We start from the raw sequence: 15,450 nt of genomic DNA, 5'->3' as shown, positions 1-15,450 counted from the left end.
TCACAGGAACACGGCTGCCAGAAATGCAGGTACAGTCTGTCTGAGAATGTGTGCTACAGTGTTACCAGGCAGCTGAGACTCACAGAGAGAATTCTGCGAGGATTTAGGTTTGTCATTTGCAAGTGTCATCACTTTCAGGATTTGAAAGAATGCTGTATATCTGGAACGTTTTTGCATTTCCGTTTCAAAAGTTCCACACAGATTATACTTACCTCAACAAATTATTTGCTTATTTGTTATACTTTCCATGAATAAGGTATAATTTTGTGCCCCATTACTTTGTTAAAGCAATAGCTACAAATCCCATGTTTTTTGTTATGAGAACTATAAGATATGTTTTTAACACCAAAATAGCCATGCATGAAAATAGCTAGTAGCAAACACATCAACATTTAAAACACTTCTTGACCTTCTGGAATCCAACAAAAATGAACAAACTTCAACAATATTAAAAACAAACTACAAAAATAATCTGTTGAAATGATAATCAAAATTCAAAAAATAATTATAAAAATAGAAATTCTAAAAATAATGCAAAATATAAAAAGAAATTATATAGAAAATGTAATATATCTATTAAAGTTTTGATGTGTTTATATAAAATAATATATATATATATATATATTGTACAGTTGTTAATTTAGTAACTCATTTAAATATACCTCATTTAATTAACAAAATAATTGTAATTATATATATATATATATATATATATATATATATATATATATATATATATATATATATATATATATATATATATATATATATAAGAATGCAACACATCAAAACTTTAATAGACTACATATATAGTCTATTAAAGTGTTGCTGCATGCTTATTGCTAGAAAGAATAATAATATTATGGATTATATATATATATATATATGTGTGTGTGTGTGTGTGTGTGTGTATATATATGTGTATATATGATGTTATTTTATATATATATCAGGGTTTTTATACTGTATCTAGACACGTCCCAAATTTGCAAACCTTGTATACAGTTAATAGAAAATAATATCTCAGCTCATTTAGTTTGATCTCCTGAGGTTGACAATCACATAATTCTGAAGGTAAAGCACACACCCTAGTTCCACACCCTATTTTGTACCCTATTCATTTACAGTGGCATTTCTTTTAAGAATAAATTCATATTTTCTATAGATATGGGAACTACAGGTGTCTTACCGTCTTTCCCCACCAGGAAGTCCAAGTGCTGGTATGTGTACGCGACCCCAATCTTGGTCTCCACCTGCGGTCTCTTGAGGGTGGAGTAGATCTTTCCTGGACTGTTGTCTTCCATCTGACGAATCTTCCTTAACCCACAACCCATTTCTGCCAAACGAGTGCACACTTAAACCTAGGATAAAATAAACATTGTCAGATTTGGGGTTGAACCAACTGAAGAGCTAGTCCTTGTTTTTTTTTATTTATTTTTTTAAATAGCCAATAACCTATAGTCGAAGTCAAGTTGTTTGAATGCATTATTCGTGTATTTTTGAATAATTTAACAGAACCGGACAAAAAAATAGCCACATCATTGACCCAGATGCCATAACAACACCAGAGCCTGATGTTATTTTAAATTACTTGGCTGTGGCGACAGTTTCGCAAAATGGTATAATTTGGTTCCTTACAGGTACCGTGGCAGTTCTGAAGTGACATGTCCACTTTGTGGTGCTAAAAGAGATAACATTTTCTCACAAACATATGAGCCTTTTAAGGTTCATGTTCTATCGAGTTTTAAATCAACAAAACCGACTTCCTTACCTTAAACCTAAACCTAACCGATAGTGTCATAAAAAGCAAATGTGAGCTGAAAAAACGCAATTGCTGAAGCAACCACGTCATTTTGGTTGTGCTTCTATGACACTTTTGGCTCACATGTCGACTTGTGTGCTCTTCAGGACTCGGTCCTTGACATCACAAGTGCAACGCTCTACCAGTTGAGCTACAGTACAGTTTGATTGCATTTGAAAAAGCTTATAAATGTAGTTGGTTATGTACTGAAAATGTTCAAATGTATTGCCTAACAAATCATGCGCTATAGTAAAAGTGTATTGATGTCATAAGATGGCATTGTGTGAGGAAGAGTGCAAAAAGTAAGTGTTTATTAACTGATAATCTGCCATTTTACTCGTGATTTGTGTGAAAGGAAATAAAAGTCATTGTTGTTGTAGCACCTCTAGTGTTCATTTCACCTGGAAACTGCCATGATACGTACAACAAGCCAGGTAAAAATTTTGCACAAGTGTAGGTATAGTGATGTGTTTCTATTAGACCAGGTTGCAACACCATTATGATGCGAAAAAGCATCTTTCACCATTGATGCCCATTCAGAAGTAGCCATCAGTGTCAGGTGGTATTAGGGGAAGGAACATTCTCATCCTAGAAATCATTTAACTGGATAGAAATCTAAAAAAGTGAGTCATCAATATTTTTTATCCATTTTTCTGGAAGAGAAAGACTTCAAAAGTTAAATGTGTATATCTGGGATCTGTCCATTTGCTAAAAAACACCATATAGTACACTGCTTTTAGAAACAGCAAATGCTGTTTTCCACTCGCTTTCACCCATGAACTGCCTCATCCTGTGGTTGTTTGGAAAGAAAGTAGAAAAAGACCCAATTAAGGGCACACTAGATTACTAATGCTACAAAATAAATAAATAAAAAGGCATAAATGGGCTTCATCTCAACATGGAAGCCCAATCTCTCCACTGGCAGGCAGGGAATTAACGCATCCAGCTACGGAGAGAATCCAAAATGCCCCCCTCCTCCAAATGTAAAGTGACAGCCGGCGACAGTCGCAAGCCGATCAGAAGGCAGCAGGTAATATCCCATTGTGGCAAGCTGATTAAACCTGGGGTGGGCCATTCATGAAGAACACTCTCTATTATGTACCTGTCTAATTACAGCACCCAGGCATGCGGCAGGCAAATAATCTGAGAGGCGGCGACGGCCGAGGGTTCTAGAGAATGCACGGTTAATGAGGTGAACTGCTCGAATGAAAAGGTGAGAATCAATAATGGAAAATCAACGAGCAGATTGTTCATTAGGAGTCGGGATAATGCACAGCGTGCCGGCAACTCAAGCTGCAGTGTGACTTTAATTAGGGCCAGGACGAGAGACCAAGCAGATTTATGAACGCTGTCATAAGAGTCATTGTTTCCTGCGACATGGACGTGAATGAATGTGTTTGGATATCCATGGCTGCATTCAATCCAATCGGGAAAATTGCATCTCAGATACAACAATCATGTCTCAAGAATCGGGTTTGTTCCATTTGATCGATTGAATGAATGTTTTTGTTTTTGAATGAATGTGTTTTTGCGCAAATTATGTTGATGTATTTTCGGAGTGTATTCAGAAACAATAATTTATAAACATTAAAATGCGCATTTACTAAATTTTATTTCTGGTTTTTAATTTTAAACAGCGTAAAAGTTGAAATACTTTCTACATTGAATGAGTTCATTTATAGGCGGTCGCACACCGGACAAGAAGTGCCACGCCGCGTCGCAGCTAGGGTATGGCACAGGTATCAAACACAGGGCACGTCAATGCAGTTTAGGTTGCAGACAGTACATACAAAAGTTACCAAGGTTTTTCCCTTCTTCAAGAATGAAGAATACTAAAGTAAATAATGTACTTTGATAATGATTTGGGTTGAATTTAATGGAAAATATGTGAGCTGCACTCCATGGCGCGGCAGAAATTTGAGCAGCCTCCAGATTCGTAGCTCGGCGCTGCTGACAGCAGTGTGCGTACCTTCATTGAAAACAGTTGTATACATATATATATATATATATATATATATATATATATATATATATATATATACATATATATTTAATTAATGCTCTAGCTTACAAGTAAATATTATTTATGACTGTTTGTTATCTTAATGCATCATCAAGTATCAATCATAAAGAAGTCATATTTATTTAATAATTTGAGTAAATTTCACAGGTATTTTAAATTTTACTTAACTCTTCGAAGCTGGTGTTCACAGCATGCACCAGATCTGAATAATTAATGAGCTTGGTTTCACTGTTTGCAAGTTTATTTACACCATTTTTATTGTTGATTTTGTTGTTATGTTTGGTGGCTTTTTATTTTGTGAAGTCACAGGAACAGTTTTTTCCCTCAGGCTATCCATCTCATGAACAGTTAAATTGCCCCACTGAGCAATAACTAGGTGCAATACACAGTTTAGTCTTTCTTATATTTATCCAACACATCCAATCTCTTCTGCCATTTCATTCCACTGAAAAAATAAATAAAAATAAATACATTTGCACTGTACATAACAGATTTGTATTTGCACTGTACATAACAGATTGTATTAGATTTGCACTACCTTTATGTATATGTGTGTCTGTACGTACGTGTATAATTAGTTCTCTATCTGTCACTCACTCGACGTTGTGTCGATGTAGTGACACTAGGGGTCACTCTTGGGAGCCCCGAAACACTTCTGGTCTTTGATAAAAGGCCAATGAAAATTGGCAAGTGGTATTTGCATACCACTCCCCCGAACATACGGGTATAAAAGGAGCTGGTATGCAACAACTCATTCAGATTTTCTCTTCGGAGCCGAATGGTCGATGTTCACTGAGCTGAATTCCACGACTGTTCATTCACCTCTGCTGGATTTGATGGTGCATTTCAGCGGCTTCTCCCTCCTCTGCACCGGTGCGCTGCAGAGAACGTCCCTGGGCGCTTCAGCAGAAATAAAAGAGTATATTTCTTTAAAAGAGCGGCACACACGCTCTTTTTAAAGACGTGTTTTTTTTAAAGATGCCTTTCTGTTTGTGTGTTATTCATGGTTGCGGTCGTTATCTCTCACCTTCTGATGGTCACGATCGCTGTCTTTCGTGTCTGGGCGCTACCCACGCAGAGACAGCGTTCGTGGATGGATCATGTACTCATTGCGAGAACATGACCATGGCAATGTTTCGGTCGCAGCTTGCCTTCGTAAGAAAGTAAGCCACCCCAGCGGCTCCCCGCCTCGGTCCTCCTACCTACGGGTATGAGGCCAGCGCGGCTAGCACTGGGGGCGATTTGGGGACCCCAATGGGACCACCTCCGCCGGGTATATCCCATTCCCCAGCACGCTCGTCTGCCCTGATCGGGCTTCCGGATGAGTCCACTGGCTCGTCACACAGCGAGTTCGACCTCTTGTTCGGAGCCCGCGAAGCGGGCTTGTCCAGTCAGACGCGGAAGCCTCAGTCACAGGCTGACGCGGAGATGACAGACATGCTTTCCCAGGCAGCCGCGAGTGTCAAGCTAGAGTGGAACCCTCTGCTCTCCCCTGAACCCTCGTGGCTCGATGATTGGTTCCTGGGCTCGCGGTGCCGCTCACAGCCACGCCCCGCCCCAGTTCCTTTCTTCCCAGAAGTGCACGAGGAGCTGACAAGGTCATGGGAGGCACCTTTTACTGCCCGGTCCCGATCTTTCAGCTCCCCCGCCCTCACTACCCTCGATGGTGGGGCAGCCAGGGGCTATTCCGCGATTCCCCTGGTGGATAAGGCGCTCAAGGTGCACCTATGCACGCAGAGCGCCGCCACCTGGCGTGGGCGCCCAAAGCTCCCATCCAAGGCCTTTAGGTTTACGTTGTCCCTGACGGCCAAAGCCTACAGTGCGGCTGGACAAGCCGCCTCCGCCCTGAACGACATGGCTCTCCTGCAAGTCCACCAAGCCAAGGTGCTAAAGGAACTGCACGAGGGTAGTTCTGCCCCGGGATTGATGCAGGAGCTGCGCTCGGCGACCGACCTCGCTCTCCGGGCGACGAAGGTCACAGCGCGGTCTCACCACGGTGGTCCAGGAGCGCCACCTTTGGCTCAACCTGGTCGAGATGGGAGAGGCCAACAAGGCCTCTCCTTGGTGCTCCCATTTCCTAGGTTGGCCTGTTCGGCGACACCGTCGAGGACTTTGCCCAGCAGTTCTCGGTGGTGAAGCAGTAGACGGAGGCTATCCGGCACATCCTGCCCCAGCGCGAATCAAGATCCTGCACCCCGCCTACTCATCGCCAAGGGCACGCCCAAACAGATGCCACCCGTCTCATGGCCGGCCGCCAAAAACCCGCAAAAGCCTTCGAAGTGCCCCTGAGACGGGTGACCCAGGGACGACGAAACCCACTGCTCTGGAGCTGGTAAGCAGACCACTCCATCCCCCGGTGGAGGGCCGGGAGGAGAATCTTTTGTTGCCTTTTCATTTAATTTCTCCGCATGCCCAAGTGGCTGTGGTACCCAACAGTTCAGCAAAAGAGCGGTTTCCTTGTTCCCTGGGTCACATACCCGGTGTGCACGGCCGTCATCACGACCACCATCCACCATTCCATTTTGGCAGGTTTGGCACTCCAGCGGTGGTCTCCCCGCCCCTGTGCGCCCAGCTGTGGCACAAATCTGCCCCCGATGTGACAGTCTCCACGGGTCACGAGGACAGGCCTCTTCCTCCCCTTCCATCCCAGGCTGATCCGGGGGTGGTCACAAGGAGCCAGGTAAGTGCTTCGATGTCCCTGAACTCAGCACGGCCACGACACAGCGTGACACCTCAGGCTCCGCCCCGCCGCGAGGCCCCACCCACCGGTACATCCGACGAGATTGTCCCCCTGGTCCCCCTCACCCAGAGCTTGGACACGTGGCGTGTGCTTTCCAACCCATCGAGATGGCTGGTCCGGACCGTCTGACTCGGCTACGCGATTCAGTATGCTAGGCGTCCGCCCAGGTTCAGCGGTGTCCACTTCACCTCAGTGAAGGGCGAGTATGCCGCTACCTTGCGTGCAGAGATCGCTACCCTCCTATGGAAGGGTGCAATAGAGCCTGTCCCTCCGGCTGAGATGAAGAAGGGGTTTTACAGCCCCTACTTCATTGTACCGAAGAAAGGCAGTGGGTTGCGGCCAATCTTGGACCTGCGAGTACTGAACCGGGCTTTACACAGACTACCGTTCAAGATGCTGATGCAAAAACGCATTCTAGTGAGCGTCTGGCATCAAGATTGGTTCGCAGCGGTAGACCTGAAGGACGCGTACTTCCACGTCTCGATTCTACCTCGACACAGACGCTTCCTGCGGTTTACATTTGAGGGTCGGGCGTATCAGTACAAGTTCCTCCCTTTTGGCCTGTCCTTGTCCCCTCGCGTCTTCACAAAGGTTGCAGAGGCAGCCCTTGCCCCGTTAAGGGAAGTGGGAAGTGGCCACTCCGCTCGGGTTGATGCATATGAGACCGCTTCAGCACTGGCTCCAAACTCGATTCCCAAGATGGGCATGGCGCCGCGGGATACATCGCGTGGCTATCACGCCGGTCTGTCACCGCCTCTTCAGCCCTTGGACCGACATCATATTTCTACAGGCAGGCATTCCCCTAGAGCAGGTCTCCAGGTGCGTCGTGGTTACAACAGAGGCCTCCAAAATGGGCTGGGGTGCTGTATGCAATGGGCACTCAGCCGCCGGCTCCTGGACGGGCCCACGGCTGCGTTGGCACATCAACTGCCTCGAGTTGCTGGCAAATCTGCTGACCCTGTGGATGTTTCAGCCGTTGATCCAGGGCAAGCATGTGTTAGTTCGGACAGACAACACGGCAACGGTAGCATATATCAACCATCAAGGCACCCGCCGTCTCCTCCTCTGGAGTCAGCAGCACCTCTGGAGTCAGCAGCACCTCACATCCTGGGCGACCTCAACACAGCAGCGGACGTGCTGTCACAGCAGGTTACCCTCAGGGGAGAGTGGAGACTCCACCCTCAGGTGGTCCAGCTGATTTGGAGTCGATTCAGGCAGGCACAGGTAGACCTGTTCACTTCCCAAGAATCCTCCCACTGCCCGCTCTGGTACGCCCTGACCGAGGCACCTCTCGGTATAGATGCGCTGGCACACAGCTGGCCCCCTGGACTTTGCAAATATGCATTTCACCCAGTGAGCTTACTTGCACAGACCCTGTGCAAGGTCAGGGAGGACAAGGAGCAGGTCGTCCCGGTAGCACCCTACTGGCCCACCCAGACATGGTTCTTGGACCTCACGCTCCTCACGACAACCTCCCCCGGTGAATTCCCCTCAGGAAGGACCTTCTTTCTCAGGGACGGGGCACCAGCTGGCACCCACGACCAGACCTCTGGAATCTCCATGTCTGGCCTCTGGACGGGACACGGAAGACTTAAGCAGCCTACCACCCGCGGCGGTAGACACGATCACTCAGGCTAGAGCCCCCTCTATGAGGCGCCTGTATGCCTTGAAGTGGCATCTGTTCGCTAAGTGGTGTTCTTCCCGACATGAAGACCCCCAGAGATGCGCAGTCAATCGGTGCTTTCCTTCCTGCAGGAGAGGTTGGAAGGGCGGCTGTCCCCCTCCACCTTGAAGGTGTATGTAGCCGCTATAGCAGCACACCACACCACAGTGAACGGTAAGTCCTTAGGGAAGCACGACCTGATCATCAGGTTCCTGATAGGCGCAAGGAGGTTGAATCCCTTCAGACCGCGCCTTGTTCCCTCATGGGACCTCTCTGTAGTTCTTCAGGGTCTACGGAGAGCCCCTTTGAGCCCCTGCAGTCAGCTGAGCTTAAGACACTCTCTTTGAAGACTGCCCTCCTGACTGCACTCACTTCCATCAAGAGGGTAGGAGACCTGCAAGTGTTCTCTGTCAGAGAAACGTGCCTGGAGTTTGGTCCGGGCTACTCTCACAAGATCCTGAGACCCCGACCGGGCTATGTGCCCAAAGTTCCCACGACCCCTTTTAGGGACCAGGTGGTGAACCTGCAAGCGCTGCCCCAGGAGGAGGCAGACCCAGCCCTGACGTTGCTTTACGCATCTATTTGGATCGCATGCAGAGCTTTAGAGTCTCTGAGCAGCTCTTTGTCTGCTTTGGTGGACAGCGGAAAGGAAGCGCTGTCTCCAAGCAGAGGATCGCCCACTGGCTCATTGACACCATAACAATGGCATATCACGCCCAGGACGTGCCGCCCCCGGTATGGCTATGAGCCCATTCTACCAGGAATGTAGCGGCCTCCTGGGCCTTGACCAGTGGCGCCTCTCTAACAGATATTTGCAGAGCAGCGGGCTGGGCAACACCCAACACCTTTGCGAGGTTCTACAATCTCCAGGTGGAACTGGTTTTGTCCCGTGTAGTGGCAGGCACAAGCAGGTAAGTCCGGGACAGTTGGCTGGGTGTATCGCTCGCGCATAGCGCTTTTCACCTCCCCTGAGCTGAAGATGTGCGCTGTTGACTGCCAGTAGTGTTCACAAACTGTGTTCCCTGGATGATTTCCTCCGAGCCCTGTGGCAGACGAGTTTGCGGAGAAACTCGCTGACGGCTCAGTACATGTGCTAACTAAGCCCTGTACTGGGGTAGGTGCTCCGCATGTGTTGGTTCCCCATAGGTAACCCCATGCAAAATATATCTTCCACTAATTCGTTTCCCCTGTTGGTAAACTGCATCTTCCTTGGGCAGAGGCCCCTCTGCCCCAGTTACCATGTTTGTAGAAACTCCTCCCCCATAAGGTAGGACCTACCATGGGACTTCTCCACATGACATACTTCCGACAAAGCTCGGCAAAACCATGTGATGTATTTCCACTCAAAATACCCCCCCCCCCCCCCCCCGATGTAGACCTGGTGGCCCCAGTCAGTTAATTCCTTTTTTTGGGGGAGAGGAAAAAAGGAGGATAAGAGGCCACGACTGGGCTAGCCTGTCTCTATCTTTTGGGCAGTCGACTTGTCCCCGAAGGGCCGTTCGACACTCATAACAGCATTGGGGGAGGTTACGTGACGGCCTGGTGCGCTGGCTATGAGGCACACACTGGTCTGCCCGTCACACTCCGCCAGTTCACGTAACACAGTTCAGCCAGTTGTGGCGTTTCGTATAGGGACCCCTAGTGTCACTACATCGACACAACGTCGAGTGAGTGACAGATAGGGAACGTCCTGGTTACTTGTGTAACCTCCGTTCCCTGATGGAGGGAATGAGACATTGTGTCCCTCCTGCCACAACGCTGTACTACCTGCTGAAATGGCCGGGACCTTGTCTCAGCTCCTCAGCACAAAACCTGAATGAGTGGTTGCATACCAGCTCCTTTTATACCCGTATGTTCGGGGGAGTGGTACGCAAATACCACTCGCCAATTTTTATTGGCCTTTTATCAAAGACCAGAGGTGTTTGGGGCTCCCAAGAGTGACCCCTAGTGTCACTACATCGATACAACGTCTCGTTCCCTCCATCAAGGAACGGAGGTTACGCAAGTAACCAGGACATTTGTTTTTATTTATTTTTTTATTATTATTATCTATGTCTTGCTGTTTTTTTTTTTTTAAATTTATTTATTTTTATTGTTTTTGTATTGTTGTACACTGGAAGCTCCTGTCACCAAGACAAATTCCTTGTATGTGTAAGCATACTTGGCAATAAAGCTGATTCTGATTCTGATATAACATTGGATTATTCAGCCCAGCAAGCTAATAGACAAGTGAAAAATAGCTCATTTTTAGAAAACATCCTAAGGTAAAAGCAGATATATTTTGGCTATTTGGGGCTTACAGCAGCAGTTATTGGAGCATAAACAAGATTATTGTATTTGATGTATTACACAAATCATATTTCACTTTGTGATTCTTTTGGATATCTTTCGAACTGTGATATATGGGCAACAAAATAGCTGTACAGTCACATTCCTGAGAATAAGAGCTTTCATTTGATATATGACCTGTCTATTTATGTGCTATGTGAAGGACTTTTTATATAAATATTGATGGGGGGGGGGGGGGGGGGGTCTCATTCAATGCAAATGTTTTGAGGCCTTATTTTGTTATTTTATCAAACATAAATGCAGAAGTGAAGGTTATTTCTGAAAAAGTTCTGATTTTAAGCTTTCAAATGATACCTCATATGCCTGACATATGTATACGGATACTTTGACGCGTGAAGCCTCCACATGTGCTATGTCTCCGCGGTAACACGCTCAAAAAGCCACGTGATAATATGCGTGGGTTGATGGTCTCAGATGCGGAGGCAACTGAGATTCGTCCTCCGCCACCCAGATTGAGGCGAGTCACTATGCCTCCGCGAGGACTTAGAGCGCATTGGGAATTGGGCATTCCAAATTGGAGAGAAAATCAAAAGAAAAAAAAAGGTCATAATTTTGAATTCACTTTAATAAATTTTATGTCATGAAGTTACGTAGCTTTTACTTAAAATTTTACCATTAAAATTTACTTTGAAAAACTGTTGAAAAACTTGTGAAAACATTATTATTATTATTATTATTTTGTAAATCTTATAAGTAAATTTTTTTCAGTGTGGGCTTCATTCATTAAACTTTAGTATGTATATGAGCAAAGGAAACCTGTCAATCAACACAAAAAAAAATGCATTTATATTTTACATAAAGAAAATGAGGTCTATAGTTAGAACGATTAAGTTTTTAGGACACTTGAGCACATTTTACACCCCAGTTCCCATTATCATAAAATGTCTGATCATTTTCCCTTTATTATATTCCTACTGTTTTCAATTATGAATCTTATTAATGTAACACAGTAATTTTTGTACTGCATTACAGTAAAAAAGACTGATTTTAGTTAAATATGACCAGGACATTTTCTTGACAGGTTTCATAAGAATCACACAAATTGGGATTAAAATCTGAATATCCAACAAATAAAATGTTTAAAACAAACAAAAAAGAACACTGCTTATTACTCATTTATATCAGTTATTAATGTTAATTTTTTCTGCAATAATCAGATAATTTTTCCATTTCATTTGACTTCTAAACAAATTAGGTCACACCCCTTTGCCTGACAGAATGCAAAACTTTCTTTTACAAAACATGCTTTTTAATTAAAGGCAGGCGGTACACAGAATTTCTTTTAGACATTTGTGTACATTTTCTTCAAGATAATGTTGAAACTACTACAAGATAGGGAATTGTGCTGTGCAAATTGCATTATTACTGATTTTCTAATTCTTTATATGCAGATACTGTATGCAAACAAACAACGTTATCAGTGGATACACTTTATTCTTAGCGAATATTCCCGTCCTCTTGTTTTTTGGCTTCTAAAAGAGATTTTTAGTGTGAGAAAAATTAAAAGTCCTTTCAGTAAACAGTAATTTATCCTAAACTGCAGGACAGCTCACTTAAAAATAACATCCCCTTTCCAAAAGAACCTTCAAAATCGTTTATTCATCAGACAGAAGGACAAAACACTGCCCCTAAAATAGCCGTCTTTGACATAACAAGTAGCACAAAGTGTTTTCCTGAGAAATCACTTAATGTTTTGAGCTCAGACAGCATCTCTCAAGAGGCAACAGGCTAAGCATTTACTCTGACGGCGAGAGAAACCATGCAAAACAAAGTTGCTTGGAGGGGCTGATATTTGCATAGCTGATAGAGAAGGGGAGGGGAGCCATGAAACGAAGCGATGAGGTATTTTTAGGGCCGACAGAGGAAGTGGGAGATGTTTATGATTTCAGAGCACTACTCCCTCCCTGAAGTTCTGCTTCACGCTACGAGCATTTGGCAGCAACTGTCTCCCAAGTCAACCTGGCAACAGCTCCCCATGCACTGTGGAAACTGACAAGAAAAGAGTTCACTTCCTGTATACGGTTGTGCACACTCAGTAGTGGAAAACAGAAGAAAATCCTCTGTGGCTTTCAGCACGAGAAGCGGGGTTCTCCTGTGACGTTTCAGAACATAGCTGGGTGTTTCTTCAACTTTGGGCACTTTTTGATCTGTAGACAAGAACAAAACTCCCTCAAAACACGTTCTAATCTGTCTATTAGCAATGACCTAGTTAAAACTGTATATATGCATCACTGTCATTTTTTTCTGAACCAACAAATGTCATTTCCACCATATCTCAAATTATATATTTTATTTGATAACATCCTGTGGTTGAAATTACTTTATATATATATATATATATATATATATATATATATATATATATATATATATAATTGTATCCACAATTATAATACATTACAATAATTACTTATTCATAGTTATACCTTAGAGTATAATGCATTATAACACAAGCAACATCCAATTTTATCTGCAGAAGTTGTATATATATATATATATATATATATGGTGACAAAAGTGACAAAAGCAATGTCTTCTTATAAACATACATAAGATATTTTTAAGTACTTATAAGACATTATAAGTCATGCTGGAAGTTATATATACATATGAACATTAACTGAACCTCCTAACCCGTATCTGGATGATTTTATGCATTGCACTGCTGCCACATGATTGGCTGATTAGATAATCGCATGAAAAAGTAGGTGTACAGCAGTGGCAAATTCTCAGGGCCAGCATCCCTCAACAGTGCAAGTAAATAGGCATTAAAGTTAGATTGTCAGATTCATCAGCCAATCAGATTGATTATTTGTTCTTGTTTGGTGTGGTCTTTAGGATATGTTCCAGTCGAGGACTTCTAGCTGGCCTTGTGTGACACAATCACCCTTTAAGAGATGTACGTAATTCGAAAATGAAGAGCATGCTGTCATCACTGCTGCTATCGCCATTGAGAAAGATATTCTTATGAATTTAAAAACCCAAGATGTTCTACATGACCGTGTGATTGCTTAATTTATTAAACAGAAAAGGAGGGCTTATTTTCACTCCAAGTAAATTGGTAAGTGCTTTTTGTATTGTTATAGAAACATCAGGAGTATTAATTTCTAAGTGTAAATTAGTTCAGGAGACGTTAATTTCACAAAGCAATCATGCTGCAGTTAAAATTAGGCTTGCTTGAGCATTCAGTGTTGTTTCAAGTTTTGGCTTTCATTCAAGTCGTATTCATTGTGAAACTGTGTTTTCTTAATGGCATGAATCTTAATGGCATGGCCTAGACTTAAAATGCACGGGCCGCCACTGGTGTACAGGTGTTCCTAATAAAGTGGTCAGTGAGTGTAAATCAACCAGAGATATAAAAGTGCCTATAGTTGAAGAAACACTCATCTATATGAGATCTCTTTCTGTGTTAGAATGACTTTTAAGAAAGAATGTCAAACCTGCTGTTGAGCATATATTTGTTCCACTACATCTTTGTGCTTAGCAAGCCCGTCTCCCAGCTTCTAATATCATGTGCCACAGGAAATTTTTGTAAAGATGACCATTTTCAAAGCAACGACTCATTGCGTGGAAGCGATGAGCCGACAGAGTATGATGACAGTGGCTGATTTCAACATTCGCCACAGCACAGAGGGGCTAATTTAATAACTCTGTAAGTGGAAAGGACAAAATTTCAATGTCACGGTTGCGACTGCACACAAGGCTTCTCTTCAGTGCATGTTTACAGATTCAGTACATTCCGATGAGCGGCACATCAAAGACTCTGAAAGAGTGACTCAAAAACACAACTCTCTCTCTCTCTCTGTCCCGTGTTCTTTTATGTGGCAAATAATGCGAAGCGCCACAAGGCGCCGTTTCCTGCCTTGTGTTTTTGTCCGTTCAGCAGGGAAAATGCTCTCCTGGTGTAGGAATGAGGCTGTCCCCCTGTTTGGACTTCCTCCTTCCTTCCTGGACATCCTGGACCCAACAAAGACCCTCACCTGAGCAAGACATTGTGAGGGACTGGTGGAGAAATGTTAGGAGGAGGCCTTTTTCAGTGATAATGTTTAACTAAGGACAATCATTATGGCTAGAAATAGTGTCCGTGAAGATAAAGAGATAAACGTGAGTTTGCAATTATGAGAATTAAGGGAATAGTTCACCCTAAAAAAGAACAAGAGAATTCCATCACCATTTAATAACACTCATGTTGTCCCAAACCTGAATGGCTTCCTCTCTTCTCTGGAACACAAAAAGTGATATTTATAGGATGTCCTGGCTGCTCTTTTCCATACAGTGAAAGTAGATGGTGACCCGTCTCTGTCAGTACTGAAAAGCAAGACTAAAGTATCATAAAAGTAGCCCATTCAACATGCGTAAGACAAAATTTAAGTCATTGTTTGTTGGAAATCTCCTCTTGCTTTAGCTCTCAAATCTCTCTTGCACATTCAAACTTGTCACCTTAAGATATGGCATGCAAGATTTTACATCAACAACGTCAAACACAATTGGTTCTCATGTCTTGTAACCAATTGCAATGCGCCTAAATGTTTTAAATTGAACACAAGCAAGTATGAAATTTGAATGTAAGATTTCCAACAAAAAAAGGCTAATATGTCGTTTCGCATCAGTAGACTTTAAATATTGTGCACAAGTCAATATAGACTTTTCAAAAAGACTATTTTGAACTTTGACCAATAGATTATTTTTGGTGGGGTTTTTTTTGTTTGTTTAAATTTTTTTTTATTTTTTGGTACTTGACATTCATGGTTACTATGAGCCAAGTCAAATATGCGGATCATGGATGGTCTGCTGTGGCGACCCCCAACGGGAGCAGCGAAAGAAGACGACGACGGGGATTGTTCACCCAAAAATGAAAGTTCTCTCATTATTTA

At 43.5% G+C, this 15,450-nt stretch overlaps 1 protein-coding gene across 3 annotated transcripts in view; it reads right to left on the bottom strand.

Annotated features, from left to right (window-relative positions):
- Nucleotides 1-15,450, bottom strand: part of LOC127454132 (raftlin-like) — a 183,156-nt gene that overhangs the window by 157,531 nt on the left and 10,175 nt on the right. For 2 of the 3 annotated variants that reach the window (XM_051721113.1, XM_051721112.1), the window contains exon 2: nucleotides 1,190-1,361. In XM_051721113.1, coding sequence (XP_051577073.1) covers nucleotides 1,190-1,334 — 145 coding nt within the window. In that variant the 5' untranslated portion in view covers nucleotides 1,335-1,361. Of the gene's footprint in view, nucleotides 1-1,189; nucleotides 1,362-15,450 lie in introns of those variants that run through there. The other variant, XM_051721114.1, reaches the window with a different exon arrangement.

Source organism: Myxocyprinus asiaticus, chromosome 16 (genome assembly GCF_019703515.2).
Source record: "Myxocyprinus asiaticus isolate MX2 ecotype Aquarium Trade chromosome 16, UBuf_Myxa_2, whole genome shotgun sequence".
Taxonomy (NCBI): Eukaryota; Metazoa; Chordata; class Actinopteri; order Cypriniformes; family Catostomidae; genus Myxocyprinus; species Myxocyprinus asiaticus.
This window is presented reverse-complemented; position numbering and strand designations above follow the sequence as displayed.